General features: G+C 41.6%; 1 protein-coding gene across 2 annotated transcripts in view; it reads right to left on the reverse strand.

Annotated features, from left to right (window-relative positions):
• Positions 1 to 18,665, reverse strand: part of ITPR1 (inositol 1,4,5-trisphosphate receptor type 1) — a 267,345-nt gene that overhangs the window by 191,083 nt on the left and 57,597 nt on the right. For both annotated transcript variants that reach the window (XM_089781233.1, XM_089781234.1), the window contains exon 4: positions 510 to 625. In XM_089781233.1, the coding sequence (XP_089637359.1) occupies positions 510 to 625 (116 nt within the window). The remainder of the gene's footprint in view (positions 1 to 509; positions 626 to 18,665) is intronic.

Raw genomic sequence — 18,665 nt, forward strand, 5'->3', positions numbered from 1 at the left:
TTTCAATAAGGGTAGACATTGCAGGTAATAAAGTAAGATTGAATTTGCCAACACAAATGGAAGAGGAAATCTATGGCCTACCAACACAGGCCTGGATCTCACTCACCTTCTGTAGCAATACCTACCACCCCCACCACTGACAGAAGATGCTCCATCCAGTAAGGGGTAAGCAGTAAGTCTCACCCTTCTAATGGGTGGGGCTTTTTGGTTAAGATGAATCAGTACGAGGCCCCAGCCTGCAGCTGCTACCAGAGGCAAGGGATACATCAGCCAGGCTGGAGCAGCCCCGTCTGTGACAGGTCAGGATGACATCTCAGTTCCCTGTACGGATTAACCTTAACCAATAAGCCCCACCCATTAAGGGTGAGACTTACTGGTTAACCAGTTAAACTGTCACATCCCTAACGTCCAGGAGCAGAGCCATTCAACTTAATGGGCCAGACCCTCGGGTGGTGTAAATTGCCATAGTTCCATTGACTTCACTGCAGCCTACCAACGTTAATACTCACATGTAGCTTATTGAGTAGCACTGCATCTGTAGTGCTGTTCGCTCCTGGTTTTGCTGCTTTCCAGAACTGCTTCTGTGCAGAGTATCGGTTCATAGGGCATAGCTTAAACAGGCAATCTACAAAGAAAATAAGAAATAAAGAGAAGACTGCTTGAGCCATTCTGAATTATCCACTTTTTCCCCTTTTGCTTTTCATATTGTCCAAACATTTCAGCTACAGGGCAAAGTTTACAAAACAGATTCCAAGAAAATTTCTAGATCACAGAGGGAGATGGTTTTTTTTTGGTGACAATAATGATGCCCCATCAATGGTAAAGGAAAAAAATTAAGTGTTGAGGCCAGACTTAAAAAGCAAGACCAGAAAAAAGCTGTAGTTTAACTAGTTTATGTAAAAAATGCTACCACATGAAAAGGAGAATTTTCAGTCAGTGGTTCAGCTAGGTAAGATTTCTCAAGCTTTTCCCATGCAAAGAGGAAGAGAAGATTTACCCTAGTTTTCAGAATCAACATTCACTGTAACATTTTCTGCCAATAATATTGGGCTTTTAATTCTTGCATCAAAAAGTGCTTTCTAACAGTAAATTTCATTAGCCATACTGTATAGCTGGAACAACTGAGGCAAAGAGAAGTCAAGTGGCATTTCCAAGGTCACATAGCAAGACAGCAGTACAGTCTAAGGATGTAAAATCCCATTTAATTGGCTAACCTGTTAAACATATTGTTTAACCAATTAACTGAGGGTAGGCCCGGGCTGGAGGAGCTCCCTGCTGCAGGCAGGGGCTGCACCAGCCAGGCTGAAGGATGAGGCTTGCCCTTTGCCCTAGTACAGTCAAGAACACTTGGTCCCCTGCCTTGTCGTCTCAGCCATGGCATGAAAAAAATGTATGTCAGTCTTGGACATTTCTTGTGTACCCATCACTGACACCTGAGCATCAAGGCAAGAAAGTTGTGGCTCATTTAGGAGAAGTATCATCTTTTATTAATTTTCTAGACACTGTTTAGAAAACATTCTGCCTCACAAAGGCTGGGGATGACAGTCGATTAGCCTTGTTACAAATAAGTTTCTACATAAATAAGACGCTAACTGATCTGTAAAAGAACTAAATTAGCTACACATTTTTCTCTTGTCGGTTGCTTAGCAACCGACAATGCAAAAATTAAATTAAGCTGTTCCCATTTAGTGCCTTAAGTAAAGTAACAAAAGTTTAATAGCCAGTGCAAAGACTGCTGTTCTAGGCACCTCCTAGGCAATTATATGGAAATAAAATTTGAGGCTGCTAGTTACATAATGAACATAAAGGCTCCCGCTGGATTCATACAGAAAAGTAAGGGAATTTGAATGCTAGGTAGTTAACGGAATACAGAATAGACTCAGAGGTGGGTAACACTACAAGTTCCACAGGGAAACCTAATGGGATATATGATCTAATACCCTGGTAATGGACAGATAAACCAACTGCAAATTTAGTCATTTTTCATTTAACTTAATTTGAGATCTTTTCTAGATGCTGCAGAGACAACACCTGGATGAAATTAATAGGAAACATCAAGAAACTCAGAACTAGCAGCACAAGTGGAAAGCCATACAATGAATCCAATTTCCAGAATGAGGCTGGAACAAGGTACATAGAAGGCTGCTAAATGGCGGTTCATTAGAATAAGAAATGAAGTCGAGAAATATTGAGCTAATTTGGAGCTATGAAAGTGCTGATATGGACATTAGAAAAGACTTAAGTAGATTAATTTATAGGGCCACATAATAGCCTTCAGGTGCATAACTGAGGTGAGAAATGCAGTGCACACTAAGCTTCCAAGCGAGGTTCTTTCCCAGTTTCACTTTTAATTTATATAAAAATGATTCACAAAGATTTAAATTCTGTTCTTTGCTGTCAAAGCCATTGTAAGCTGGTACTTTCCACTAAAACTATGCACTGTAAGCAACACACCTGTAATAAAGTATTTCTATTTCTGCTTAAGCCATGAGTTCACAGTGCCAGCAATTAAACATACAGCACTGCACAGCAGAATTAATCACACACTGTCTTTAGTCACAGAAAGTGCATGTACGAAGCCAGAAATGTTGAATTTTGAAGTCAAGCTGAACTTTAAAATGGATGTCAGCAAAATAAATCCCTCAATAGCATTTTCCTTTTCTTAAAAAGAAACGTTTGACCTTGACTGCTAAAAAGAAAACACATGATACAATGGAGGGGGAAATAATGCAAAATCAATTGCCCAGATTTTGTCTATTTTTAATGCAAGCATCACAAGTACTTGACCCTCCTATTTGAACATTTGCTTTGTGAAATCTAATTCTCAAGTGCTTGAGGTAAATATAGCCTTATTTACCACCCACCAATAAAATACAAAATCATTCTAATATGGATGCACTTTATCCAAGGATTACACCCCGAACTTAATGGATTTTATGGCCATGGGTCTCTAAACTCTATGAGCCTATGAATCTGCTCAATTTATATTTATCTGTGTGCTGACTGTATAGGAGTCACAGCTAACAGTATAAAAGAGCAGTTGCGATTGTGACATTATTCAAACCAATGCAATCCATTACAGTACAGAACCTCTAAAATCCAGGACTCTCTGGTTTGGCAATGTCTGAACAATGGATATTGCTGGACCAGAGAGCACCAGATGGCCAAGTTCAGAAGGGCAGTCTGAGCTGGGCTGGGCTGGTGGAGAGCACAGTCCCAGTAGGGCAGCACGGTGGGGAGCACAGCCCCAGCCAGGGCAGGAGTCAATGGGGCCAGCACCTGGGAGCGCAGCCTGGGCTGGTGCCTGGAGGCAGCAGAGTGGCCCCTGTCTGGAGCTGGTGTGGGGGGGGGAAGGGGAATGGTTTGGAGGCAGCGGGGCAGGCAGTATGGAGCGCAGCCCCAGCCGGGGAGGACAACCCTACACCCGGGTAGGGAGCCTTAACCTCCGCTTGTCCAGCCAATTCTGCAGTTCGGGACCACTCATGTCCCGAGGGTGCCGGACAAAGGGAGGAATGACCTGTACAAGTGTTTGTAGAACAAACATCTCAGAACACCCACCAAACATGAATTAAGAACCTCAACACTCCTGAAAGGTAGACAATTACATCCATTTTGAAAGTTCACTATTGAGAAATGAAGAGGCCCTGTCTAGATTATGAGTTAGGGGTACGATTCCAAACTCCACGGAGCTAGCATGCTAAAAACAGTAGGATAGCCATAGTAGCATGGGCAGTGCTGTTACCATGGAAGCCACCCCAAGTACAAACCCACCTGAAGCCTTTGGTACTTACACAGGGCTCATCGCACTGCTGCTACCTATACTGCCATGGCTGCAGCACCATTTTTAGCCTGCAGGTTCACATCAAAGCTAACACAAGTATGTCTCAGCAAGCTAGGCATCACACCCCACCTCCAGCTATAAACATAGCTCAAGTTAGTGACAGACGTCAAAACAGAATCCTTAGCCGAAGTTCCCCGTCTGCTGCCACAGAAAGCCTCTTCCCCCTTGGATAAATCTTTATCCTGCTTCAAGTTATTCCAAAAAAAAATTATTCTGTGAAATAACCTAACCTATGCTGATGAGTAAAACAAAGATTCTAACTGATTCAGTGGAAGGGGAGACACTAATTAAGAGGCTAAAGCAGTAAGATTACTCTTTTCCCAAGACTCCATATCTAGAAATTCCTACATAGCAGATACTGACACTGCAGAGGCAAAGGATGAGAGAGTTATGCAATGCTGCATTCTCTGGTAATGCTTTACCTCATGTTTAGCAATGTCCCCAAAAGATACCATGATCATTTCCAGATGCTTCCAATATTGACTTCCTCTCACTATACTACTGTGCTGGCCTTGGTGAGGACTATAAATACACACCAAAATTACATGAAAAGAATAATTAAGTTGCAAAATCAAGCAACTCAAAAGATAGGACTTGCCAGAATTAAAAACACCTATGCACCTTAATTCACTTCTCCCCCTTTATTCATATGCATCACAATAATTTTTATTACAAGACCACATTCTATTTCCACCCACCCTCCTCCACAGGAGCCTTTGCCCACCCTGAAAACGAAATTAATTCTCTCCTGGGCTTTTTGGTGGTGTTTATTATTGTACTTGAGTGCTAATGTTTGCTTACTTCCCTTCATCTTACACATGTGGACAGGAGAGAGAGAGCGATTAAGGTGGTAAAATATTCACTAAATTTGGGTGCCCAATCTGAAGTGCCTAAGACATGATTTTTCAGTATTTAGCATTATATACAACTTTATACATTCAGAGCACAACTTCCATTCATGTCAGGGCACTTGTGAATGTTCAGCACTTGTGCAAACTCAGGCCTAAGAGCAGGAGAAGGGTCAGGGAAAAACCCACAGGAACAAATGGTTCCCCAACTCTAGAGATCCAAGTGAGGTTATGTCTACCCTATGGGGTTTTTCTGGGATACCGCGACCAGGGAATGCATCTGCTCTTCCGTTCCCCGCCTCCCCCCGAAGAGCAGACGCGCTGTTTTGGAAGCCCTGCCTTCCTCCTCCCATGAGGAAGAAGGGCTCTTCCGAAAAAAGGAGGCTTTTCTGAAGTTTGGCCTAGTATAGATGGGCCAAATTTTGGAAAAGCCTTTTCCAAAAAAAAACTATCAGAAAAAAAGTACACAAATTGCACTCTGCAATTTGCATACCTGTTTCCAATAGATCAATGTAGTCTAGACATAGCCCGAGACACCCAGAAAGATGAGTCCTGTACAATTAGCAACTACTTCTGAAACAACTCGTTTAAGTAACTTGACTAGAATCGCATATCAGTTGTTTGTTAGCAGTAAGGGTAGAATTCAGTTCTCCAGGACAGTATTCAACTGTCTTAACCAGGAGAACGTCCCTTCTCTTCCTGGCATCTTCTACTTCATTCACCACATCATACCTTCCAGGAGACCCTGGCACATATCCAACAGAGCACGTCAGGTTGCAGCCTTTCCTCCAGCACCTCATACTGAGGTCCTGGCTAAACTTTTTCCACATCTCCTGATCCTGGCAAACTTCATCCCTAACCCCACGAAGTTGCAAGACCTCTTTGTCAACCTCCTTTTGTCAATGGTCTGATGTCCACCTATGATATCCGGAGGAAAAAGTTGACTGGGATAGGGGGAGGGGGAGGTCTTCTGGGGGTGACTACGGGGCTTATTTCAATTCCCTTGTTCCATCATATCTCTAACTGGCATTCCTCTGGGCAGTATCCCACTGATTCTCCTTAGACACTTTTGAGGAACAGTGGACACAGCTAGTGGTTCTCTGCTCCATGTTCCCTCCTGGTTATTTGATATTCACCTTGGGACCTTCATTCCTGTCCCTGTTTTTTACACTGATTGTCCCCTGGAATAATCTGTGGCCTGGATTCATCACCCACACCTTTTGGTTAAAAAGGGACTTGAGTTCTGAGCAGGCATAGGCCCACCATCTCCTGGTACCACAAGAGGTACACACCTCCTTAATTCGGCAACAACTGTGGAAAGGGTCCTCCAGAAAATAAGCCTCCTTTATGGTTTACCCCAACAGCAAGGGTAACAATCAAGCAGGGATCCCCTGGAAAACAGTATGTCACCATGTCATTAAAGACTCTCAATGTATATCCAGAAAGGGGCCACAGTAAGATTGCACAGGCAACCTTAATTCTGGCATTTGCTAACTTCTGAGTGCTTGACTTTTCAGCCTTAATAAGGTTCTTTAAAAAACAAACAAAGGATTCTGAAAAAGATTCTGAAAAAGCAAATGAAAAAAACCAAAACCCAACAATCATATGACATCTCCATTCCAAACAAATGGGTCATCAGCAGAACACGTGATGCAGACCTCATCCGTTTGAGCTAACCGAGTAACTGATAGCAGTACTAGATTGTCATCTTCTGTGTGGACCAGCACAAGGAGGATCAGAGACACAACTGGGCAGTGAGTTTCACGGAAACCTGCTGACAATATTAAAAAATGTTGGGTTCCATTTCACTCTCTGGAAGGGGTGCTCTCTAGAGAGCACAAATTCTTCTGCTCATTTCCCAGAAGTCTGTGTGAGATAAAAAAAGGGCATAAGGGGTCAATTGGTCCCAATTCTGTATCTTCCCCAAGAGTGTGTGCGAATATAAAATTGACAGCTTTTGGAGGGCCCTTTCTGTGCCTCTGTTGCAGTCCTGAAGCCAGAGCAATTCTGTGCCCTACCAGTAACTGGGGGAATTCCCGTCCTCCAGGCACATCCCTGGATCCTAATCACAACCTATCCACTCAGTCCTTGAAGGATGTGTCCTAAGGAGAGGTCTTAGAGTGTTTTTGCACTCTATGCATGAGATATAAGAAAAGTGAGGCAATCAAGTGAAAAATGCAAAAAGGCTTGTTTTTTTCCAACTTTTTGTTGTGTGTGTCTCAGTTCACATTTAACCAAACCATCCTGAGAAATTAAAATACTTCTTCGAATATATACTGTGGATTTTCATTTTTGGCATTTCACTGAAATATTTCATGGAAAAAGTTGGGGGGGCACATCCAACTTAATTCTCAAACAACCTTAATTATGGGACATATATTATAACGAACCACCTCCTTAGCATATCACACTATACCCAAACCTGCTCATACTTATGGAAAGGTGTGTTACCATCACAGAGGGCAGGAATGGTCCTGTAAAGTGAATGCACTCATCTACAAATAAAACTTATATATGTGTATCATTTCTGTCCGTGTACATTTCTTGGAAAGCCACAACCACCGCACCACAGCAAGACATACTGCATACAAATGTGGTCGCCTCATATCAAAAAAAGGTATCTTGGGAAAAGGTGCAGAAAAGGGCAACAACAATTCCTAGGGGTAAGAGAGTTTAAAAAGATTGGGACTTTTCAGCTTAGAATAGAGGAGACTAATGGGCGATAGGATAGAGATCTATTAAATCACGACTGGTAGGGAGAAAGTGAATAAGGAAAATGTATTTACTTGTTCCCATAACATAAGAACTAGGGATCACCAAATGAAATGAATAGGTAACAGGTTTAAAAACAAACAAAAATAAGTATTTATTTATGCAGCACACAGTCAACCTGTGGAACTCCTTGCCAGAGTATGTTGCAAAGACCAAGACTTTAACAGAGTTCAAAGAAGAGCTAGATAAATTCATGGAGGTGAGGCATAAAGAAAATGCTTTATAAAGATCCTTTATATACCAATGGATACTCCCAAAAAACCTACTTCAACTAAATACTATCCCTCCCCGCTTAAAAAACCCCATAAAAGCCTTTCAAACATGAAATCTACAAAAGATGAAAATACTGGCGTAAGTTGGGTATGAAATACTCAGCAATTCTATTGCTAACACAGCTGTTTCCTCATTACCTGATAAAAATCGAGTGAACTATTATGGAGAGTTACTAAAAGAAAGGAAAATTAACAGTTCCCTAGTGAATTTTTAACAGTTCGCCTTCACCCTCTCTTCAGCTCCCAAGGCTAGAACTTATTCACACTAGCTATTATTGCAAGAACAACTTTAATTTATCTTTTTAAGGCAAAAAGATGCTTTTAAAAACAAAGAGAAAAAAGTAAGTTGACAAATCAGATATCAACTAAGATCTCAAAGCAACATGCCAGTGATTTTTTCATAACTTAAAATATACACGCAGTATAATAGATAAAAGGACTCAATGTTCAAAACGGAATGAAGATCCTGGAGGGAAAGTCTAAAGTCTTTTCAAGCAGTGGAGCATTAACAACAATGATCAAAAAATGTATTCACCTTCAGATTAGTTCCATCTTCTCAAAACCTCCAGGTCTAATTATTACCACGTTGTCTACTTCTATACCTCTGCCTGGCTAGACTTGAAATGATTCTGCATCAGTCAAGAAACTCCAGGGAACTTAGCATAAAAAGAGCTATACAAAAATGCAAAGCATTTCATGCAGGAGCAAAAAATACTTGCTTTCCTTCAAAGAACTGCTATCTTTGTCAAGGAAAAGTTTGCCTTTCCCTTCACTGATTTGGGGCTGAGTCTCTGCAAACAAGCTTTTCTATCAAGTAAGGTAGCATCAACGCATTTCAAAAAATGTTTTCTTCCTAGGACAAAAAACAGGACCGTGTAGCACTTTAAAGACTAAAAAGATGGTTTAATAGGTGATGAGCTTTCGTGGGCCAGACCCACTTCCTCAGATCAAAAGGAAGTGGGTCTGGCCCACGAAAGCTCATCACCTATTAAACCATCTTGTTAGTCTTTAAAGTGCTACACAGTCCTGTTTTTTGTTTCAGCTGCACCAGACTAACAGGGCTACATTTCTACCACTATTCTTCTTAGGAGGCATTAAAATAAATGCTCAGCATACCAGTCCACTAACGGCAAGCCAAGCTCATTCAATCAGTAAGCTGAGAGATAAAGGAAAATATTAGCAAGGAGGTGGGATTTTTGTTGAGGATTCCCTTCAAGTTTTTCACCTTCATGTTCAAAATGGAATAACCATGTCATACAATGACTAGAAACATTTTATGTACAGGCCAGAGGAAGCATTTTTATGATAGGGATGTAAAAGTGTAACCATATACTAGAGATGTTAGCTATCAGGTAATTGAATAGTCAAGTAACTGCACTTAAGTCAGCTCCCCACAGCATTGACTCCTGCTTTCTCCCACCTTGCTGCTTCTGATACAGAGGCAGCAAAGGGGGGGGGGGAGGGAAGACTTCTGAGTAGTCAAGAAGATTAACCAATAGGCCTAACCTTATTGGTTAATTGTATACTCCACTACTTGTTTACATCCTTACCGTATACATGGTTAACCGATGAGCCCAGGTTTATTGGTTAACCTTAATGGTCAGAGTAGACTCCCATCATGCATGGGAAACCATCCTAAAAGCTGGCTCCTGGCACACACTGGCTCTCGGGGAGCTGCGGCCAGCCCCCTCACACTGCTGCTGGGGAGTCAGTATGCACAGGGCACCACCTGCCCCCCTCCATCCTGTGTAACTTCTGAAATTTTCAGCAGTTAGATGTTTACTTAATGAAATGCATTTTACCATCCCTAATTTATATTCTAAATTATGGAGAACCTTCAGTTTAATTCCCCATGTCACTGCTAGATCACCCAAGATTCAGAATTCAATTAGTACTATATTAGTTACGTGACAGTATATTTGAAGGGCTTAAATAGCATGGTTTTCAGAGCAGTGTAACAGCATGAGCAGCTAAGCATCTTGCATGTCTTCAGACTTTTTAATGCTTGTCTTTTGTAGTATTTCATAGCATAAAGGAAGTCGGTCAGTGATAAATCTCACCAACATAATCTCACTCCTCTTTACCACAGTTCAAATGAAACACTCTATAAAGGATGCCCTGGTCACGTTTTAATTGTTTTGTACAACTAAGCCAGAGAGGAAGGACTCATAGCGGATACTGAGAGGCTGCCATTTCTCTTCTGCCACAGTTTATGCTCACAGAGCTGACACCTAATTTTTAAGTCTTATTGGTAGAGAAGCCCCAACACTATTAGCATTAGTAATCTGGAGCGCCAATATACCATCCAACAAATCAGCAAGGCAGCAGTAAAGTCAGTTCAGACTAAGGAAACTTGACACATCTGGGAGATGGTTGGTAAGTGATAAATTGTCAGTAATTACTGGACACTAGACAGACTGAGACACTCACTAAGTTAGTTCAGGGCTAAGCAACATGCCTTGGCTCTAACTGGATTCCAACAGAGAAATCATGAAATAGCTACAAAACCTTTACTGAATCCAAGACAGTTCAGTGCAGATCATGTTTAAATATATTTACTTATGCTCAAGCACCATGAGGCATAGAAGAGGCAAGCTGGTTTTTGCTTTGATAAAAGACAGAGGAGCATTTAGTAACCTGAGGTACATTATTAGGTGCGAGAGAACTCAAACCAGCCCCAAAAGAAAACGTGGATAGGAAAGGGCAGACAGCTTGAGTGTCTTCACCAGAAGCATGGCAAGTCAAGGTAATTTGTGCAGCTCCAGACACATAAGCAGATGCAAAGTCAGCAGAAGGGAGAACAAGTACTAATCTATATTCATACATGAAACATCTGACAGACAATCAGACTCAAGGACAACCAGTTTTCAAGAGGTAGCCGCACAAAGTACCCACTGACAAACACAGCAAAGTTATCGGAGACTGGTGACTTCACAGTGGGCAAGGTGATCTATATTAACAAAACAAAAACAAAAATACAGCATGGTACTTGTTGAGAACCAGTACAACAGATGTTATGATAGATATGCCAAATCCTCTTAAGAACAAAGACTACAGACGGGGGAGTTAGTTTACACAGAAACAAATCAGAACAGCAAAATGGATTCAAATTAACCCATTGGATTCAGGGATTGTGGATGTCAACCAAAACACTCTCATAGAACCTTCTGATGCCCAATGCAAAGGCAGAACAAAGATGGATATTAAAACCAAGAACCACAAGACTGAAGTCCCAGTGACTAATTGGATGTCTCATCCTGTTCATACGTTGCACAGAAAACAATTTAAGAGGATTTGTGTGAATAACTTAGCTTAGGTAAACACCAATGGCTTATCAAAACATATCCACAACGGGAATGTTAAAAATCGTGTAATAGGGTAACTGTGTAACTGCTGAAAGTCACAGAGGTTACATGGTTACACATGCTGCAGACCTTGCAATATAAAGCTTACCCTTATACTTCAGAGTTCATAGTGAAGCCTTCCCAGGTGCAGGGCCACCAGCCCTGGCCCACCAAACTCCTGGGGAGGAGCCTTGGCAGGGAAGCTACTTCCTTGGGAGGCTGAGTGTAACAGACACCATTATTGATTAAATGGTTAAGTTGTTTACACTCAAACATCCCTAATCCAGAATAGGGATGTGAATAGGTAGCCGGTTAACTGGTTACTGGGTGTTGCTGACCAGGTAGCAGCTAACCGGTTCCCCAGGAGCAGTGCTCCCCCTCACCTGTACGGAGCTGGGAGCTGCTCTGACTGGGCTGAAGCAATTTGCCGTCCAGGATCCCACTTAGTCCAGTTAACCAGTTAAACATGAGGTTAACCCAACGCTTAACTGTTGAATCAGAGTTTAACATTCCAAATCCACAGTCTATGCTTTTGTCAAAGGCAATGAATTACAAAGGAGATATTTCCACAACTCACTTTGTTCTCCCTGCTACCTCTTATGACTACTTACATTGTATCTTTTTATATTTAATAAAATCACTTTTGGTTGGTAATAAACCCACGGTAAGTAATCACTACCTGGGGGAGCAAGATATCTGTACAAATTTAATGAATTTAGATAATCAGAAGCCACATTTTTCTACAGTATCAAGGGAGGGGGTGCATGGTCTGGAACAGAATTTGGGTTCAGGGGGGAAGGGTCAGAGAGTTGGATTCAGGAGGGGGTTGTCATCTGGGGCAGAGGGTTTATGCGCTAGGTGCAGGCTCTGGCAAGAGGCACTTGTAGTAGGCAGCTCTCAGTTGAGGGTCCAGCAGGAAATAGGCTCAATGGGGTCTCAGCATATCAGGTGACAGTCCCAAGGGGGTCCTGGCCCATCACACATTTTATCTATTAACTGTATGCCCCACAGAATGAGGATATGCCCTGGACATCACAAGTTTTACATGTTCAATCATTAGGGTATAACCTAACCCCCCTGCTCCACTCGCTCGGTTTAATGTCCATTAATTTAACTTAATGTCCAGAGTGGGTCATGAGAAAACCTGATCTTTGGGTAAATTTCATGAGTGGGTGCTGTCGGACCAGTCCCAGTAAAAGAGGACTTATTAGCAGCTTTTTAGAGTATAAACATTTTCTCCCATTTTTCTGGTCAGCCGGAAGGGCAACGACCGTCCCCAGTCTGGCCCCAGCTGCTTCCTGCTCATTCCTGTGAACATTTAAAAATCCTCCTCTTGCCCGTGTGTGTGTGTGTGGGGGGGGGGGGGTAACACCTCTTTTCTGCCAGCCAGACAAGGATTCTCCCACATGGACAGCACATTCTTCTCTCACCACCTTGGAGGTCTTTTGTTCAGTTCATATTGTAGGGTTTGGAGTAGGGGGGTTGACAGGGAGGGGCATTTGCCAAGTAGTTCAGCAATCTATTTCACTTTACATTTTCACCATCTGAACCCTCAGATTTTTCAGTCTCACATTTCATCCTTTTCTTTACTTCCTCCACTTCACTTGTTCTTCTGCCATGGAACTTTTGCATGTAAGTGCTGGCACTGAATTCTTTACTTAAAAAACACAGCAATAAAGTGGGAGGGTTATGCCGGGTAAGGAAAAGGGGACTGTTACACAGAGCTTATAAGCATAGCAAGAAAAAGTACATCAAATTGCAATTCAAGTCCAATAGCGTGTTCCATTCAAGCAGTTTAAAAAGAGTCCGATAGTTATCGACAGTCAAAGCTGAAGTGAGTACAATGATAAAAATTCTGTCTGTTGAAGAGTCCTTTGTTGCAAGTCATAAGAAATTAAGACAAGCCGCCACAACTAAAAGAATAGTAGAAAAATCAAAAGCCAATATTTCCAACAAGTAGTTTGGGGTTTCTATGTTTTTAAAGTCAGAATTTGGTCATTACAACAAAACAGAGACAAATAACTACACAGAGGGAACTCAAACACTTATTATGCTAATCAGGGTTATAAAGGGGGCACTTAAGAGAAGACGAAACTAAGATCTGACGCATTAATAACTAGTAGGTCTAATATGACTGTGGGGCAGAATAACCTTGACATGAAGGTGTTTCAAGTGCCCCTCATTATGTCCCAGAAAAATAAAACCGCACTTGCCTCTCCATTGTTGTGCTTGTGGCTTAGCCCTCCCCCCCCCCCTCGTACTTTTTCTTTAACTGTGTCACTTATCCTGTACCACCTCTTCTCCTCTCCTCAACACAGCCCACAAAGGGCTTCCAGTCATAGGAATTTACACTACTCAACACCACAGATGGCACTCGATACTACACAATGTGGAGAAAACAACATCCGGCAAGATGTGCATGCAGCACAGATGTCAACAAATTTATGACAAAAGAGACAGCCTACATTCTTGGACAGAGTCAAGCAGCATCATTTGATAGACGCCAGCAGCACAGGGGAGGGAATGTGCCAGATGTGGGATATCCTTGGCTTCATTTTAGAGGACAACAGCCTAGAGGTGAGAGGAATAGACCTTTGCTGTGCTAAGCTTCCATACAAGGAGGAAAACTAGCACCTTCCATCTAAAATGGGCTGTGTGTTAGATTTGGGAAAGCCTCAGGCAGGAAAAATAAAGAAAAGTCAAGGTTTGCTTTTTACCCCATGCCCAGCCTATTCTCTGCTTGAGTTTAAAAAAGCCTTTATTGATGCCCAGCTCTCTCTCTCAAGCTCTCCAACAACTAGCACTCTTGGCTGAGCACTAGAAAATACTCTTCTTGAAAACTATCAGAGGCTGCTGCTCGTCTCTCTCCAAGATCACTTTAAGGTGCAAGCTATTCCTCTCTCAGGAACAGCGTATACAAGAGCATGAAAGTAACTAAGAACTTGGACAGCCTCCTCCCCCCCCCCCCCGTTATGTAGTTTTAGAGCTTAAAAACATACATTCATCTGCTCCAAAGTGCACAAAGAAGTGGATGTTAAATACTGACTGAAAACATCAGCCCTGCTATGTGGGGTCAGCCTTACGTAATATGGTATATACTTGAAAGGGTCTTCATACTAACTACTCCTACAACCCACTCTACCCCAGATTCACAGCAACGAAGAGTTAAGTCCTAGCCTCACTGCAGCTGAAATAAGTTCTACACCTTTAGAGATCAAAAACGAAAGTGGAAAATAGTCCTTTAACTAGTTAAGCAACCCTTTCCAGGAACAGCTAAAAGCAATGCTTTACCAAATAAGGCAAGCGAAAGCTAAAAGCCAGAAAAAAAAATCCAAACCCATGTTGCATCTTTCAAAAAAGTCAGACAGCTGGATAACAGAAATGTGACTACTCCAGTTTTACAAAAGTGGATTGCAAATGGGAAGAACAAATGTTCAGAAACCATGAACGGAAGCAAGGGCTGCCAAGCAGGGGCCAGAAGGCATTCCTCCCAGGCTGCCAGAGCCTAAACCATATTTTTAATAGAGTACCATTTCGAAATAAATTAAAAAAAAATCTCTCTCTCTCTCTAGATCAAATAGGAGTTAACTCAGGGAAGGCCCTGGCCTGCGTTAAACAAGGGGACTAGAGGACTACATTGGTGCCTTCTAGTCTTATCTCTCTCATCAGCGTACCATCATTTTCTTATGTGGGCTATGAGCTTATCAGGAGCTCGCTCACATAAGAAGCTGCCAGTGGACGCTTGGCACCCCACACAAGGCGCTCAGCACTTCTCAGGAGTGAACCCTAGAAGTATGATGCACTGTGTATCCTAGACTGCTAGACTGTTGCACAAGACCTACTTGACAAGGGAAGTGCAATAGTAAGATAATGACTTATTAAAAGTCAGAAATAGAAATATGTTCTCCCTTTGAAGGGGGGGGGGGAAGAGGGGAACAGATTACTTGGTGTTTTGTTTGAACATTACAGAACATTTAGACAACTTATTTTAAGTTATGTCTACAGTAAGAGACTTCACAGTGGCACAGCTGTACCAATGCAACTGTAAGATCTCTTGTATAGCCAGTCTACACTGGAGAGAGTTCTCCCATTGACAGAATTAAAAATCACTTCCAACGAGCCAAGGTAGATATGTGAAAGGAAGACGCTTCTCCCATTGACATGGCGCTGTGTACGCTACCATGTATTCCAGCAAAATTATGTTTCTTGGAGAGTGGTTGCATAGACATGAATTTCATCTTCCTTTTTTCCCTCCACAAAGGAGTAAGAGGCAGAGAAAAAAGGATAGGTACCAAAACTACATTATGAGCGATGTTCAAGAGAACAAAAGAAAGATTAGCATCAAACAGAAAGGTCAGCATCATTTTACCTAGCAATGGTCCTGGAGAGTATTTTCTTTGCTTTGCTGGCTTTGTTTTACCTACCTTGAAAGAGCAATTTCCAAAAGTTCATTCCAAACTGATCATTTTCCCCAATAACTTCTGGACAATTCCATTGCACAAGTTTCAAGAGCTCCATTGTTATTTAAGCAGTCCTGCCTTTTGCAACCTAACAGCACAGAGCTTTCATTGCAAAATATGCTTTTAGTTTTGGAGACAATTCTGCTCCTTAACATTTTTTCCCTCCTACTAACTGGAAGATTTTCTTTCCAATGTACATTGCAGAGTGTAGCTTCTTGGGTTTCTGGGCTTGTGGTGGAGTATGTGTTGTTAAAAAAACATGAGCCATGGTGTCATGCAACATGGATAGTAACATATGCAGAATTCAGAGATGGGACACAAAAGCTTAGTGGTAACTTGTAAGTTTCAGTCCTTTTTTTTTTAAGCTTTTGTCCAACTATTAAGTGGACAAAATGCCTAATGGCGCCTCTGAGTGCAACTAATTAATGTTAGTACCTGCCTTATTTCCCTGAGTATTCCAGAGTTGAAACAGAAAGCTAGCTGTCAGTAATAGTGGACAATAGCACATGAAGGAGCAAGCAAGACAAGTAAAGCCCTTTGATCCATCAGTCAGAAGAAGAGCATGTGCCTAGAATGCATCTCCTTTAGTGCATCATCAGGAATACACCACCATCATTTATACCAAGATACAGACACGTACTGAGGGGAATCATCCGTGGTCACAAGCAAAGCAATTTCAATACCTAAGTGTCCACTTCTGCATGGTGGTTATTTCCTAAATCAATCTGCCTTCTAGAGGAACAAAGTTTGCTAACCTTTGAATTCAAAGACACTTTTTGCTGAAGCAAGTCATCCACATGAGGTTTATTCCACCTTCCAGCTGAATTTCATACCAATACACAATATCCTGGCCTTCAAACCAGCTACAGAAATACAGTCAGATCTGCACATTAGCATGTCTGAAATCCATAAGTAGATGCCACTCAACAGCAACATTACACAGACATCCATGAACTGTTACTATCAGATACAAAAATAACTAACGCTTTATGCCTCCATTTTTCTTCATATTGAAAAGCATAGTGGTGGGCAGGACTAAGTGTAAGACATATGGTTGTAACAAAAATCTGCTCTTTCAAGCTTTCGTGGTTGCTCTTTGTACTTAAAAACATTTCTCTAATGTGACCGATTACACCAAGATAGCACAATACAGTTGCATCTTCAGGAGCATGGATCAGCATTCATACCACATTCCCAGTCAATGCCTGACCCGGGGTTGTTATTCAACCACAGACAAAATGTGGTGATGAATCCTAGTCACCAGCCACAAGAGGTATGTTGTGCAAGTGCTAAAAAGTTGCATCCACTACAGAAAGTGACATAACTTTGTGTACCTTACTTTTTGACCTTCAACACATCACCCCTGTGGTACACAGGTTTATATTTAGTCTCCAATAAAATGTGTTTGCACACACTGGTAACTTACATGCATTTCTTATAAACCTACAGGAGGTAGTGATTGTCACATCCACCTATATTCACTGGTCATTTGACAAAGCTGATTCCAATAATATTTTATTCCTATTCCTTTAGCCCCAATTTATACAGCGAACAATTAACAGTTTCCATTATTCAGAAATGATCTTTCTGCTGCTCCACTGATAGGACAATAGACCAAATGATATGCAGGAGAACTGCACTCAGAAACCATGGATAGGTATGGAACAATACCAGCTGTAGCACTTCCAGAAAAACTTCCCCTCTAGCACACTAGAAGAGCATTAATGGTGACAGTCTCTTTGCACTGTGAATGCCACTTTCCCAGGGAGTGCAAATGCAGCAAGAATTCAGGAGCAGCACATGAAAATATTTTTCAGCATCTAAAATGGAGCAAGTGCTATTCTCCCCACCCCTTTACACAAATAGCCTGCTCTTGTTTCAACCACTAATCTATTTTTGGAATGCAACTGTTTGAAAACTCTTTTCCTCCATTACCCCCATCCTTTATGCTTAAATTCACATCAGGTTTATTCCACCTTTCACACTTATAACACAAGTTCCTGGTTTTCAAAACAACTGGAGAGCCTAAATAGGAGGAGACTGTCCACTACCTGTGGTACAACTGATTTACAAAGATCACCTTGTAGAATAAAACAGAGTGGCAATTCACTCAGACAGAAAGATTCTTTTTATAATGCAGGGTCATGTCAGCCTGAAATAGAGAATAACCCTGAAAGAGAAAGTAAGAATTGGAAACAAACACTCTCCTTCCCCCCCCCCCCCCCCGCTGCCCAGATTAACAATACTCATGTACTCCACTGTGCCACCTCTGATTTCTCCGAGTGATCAAGGCCCTCCTGTTTGCTCATAAGCTTACTCAAAGTCCACCAGGACTATATCAACAGTGACATCTGATAGATCATTTCACCCATTTCTGTGCCAATTTATTCTCTGCCATAAAAAACGTAATAGCTCTTGGCATTGACAGCAAGTTGAACATTAAATGCAACCATCTGATGCTAGCCCACCCACAAAGGTTTGAAACAATGCCTTGAATATTCCTGTCAACACTTAAGAGGGAAACTGTCTAAATTACAAATCACCAGATGACTCCCCCTTTGTTATTTCCCAAAACGTATACTTAGAGTCCATGTGCTGTAACTTTGGGCTTTTACCCCTTTTGTATCACCATGTATTTTGGAGAGAAAGGAAAAGGTTTGGCCAGTAACCCATTACATTAATAAATCATACCTACAGTATTATTGGACTAGGCATGCAATTATGGAAGAGGCATATCAAGACCTAAGTTCAAGTATCGTAGATATTTTAAATGCTTGACACTAGATTTGGACAGTTACAAGTTTACAGAAAGAGGGCATGTATCACTCTTGATATCCCACAGCCAGTCAATGCCTGGCCTGGAGTAGCTAATGATTCAACATGGCACTCAATCTGAATAAGAGTATAAACGTTAATACTGCCTGAAGCCTCAGTCATGAAGCTTGCCAGATGCATTGACTGGTTGTCCTACTAAATCTTCCTGATCTCTAACTTATGAGCAGTTTTCTATTTCTAGTTCATCAAAACACTAATAGAGACTGAGCATCTCAAAACAAAAACTGAGTGACATAAAGGAGTAGACATTCAAATCAATGTATAATTGGATTTACAGAATTTCAGTATGCAGG

This window comes from Pelodiscus sinensis, chromosome 11 (genome assembly GCF_052426305.1).
Source record: "Pelodiscus sinensis isolate ZL-2025 chromosome 11, ASM5242630v1, whole genome shotgun sequence".
Classification (NCBI taxonomy): domain Eukaryota; kingdom Metazoa; phylum Chordata; order Testudines; family Trionychidae; genus Pelodiscus; species Pelodiscus sinensis.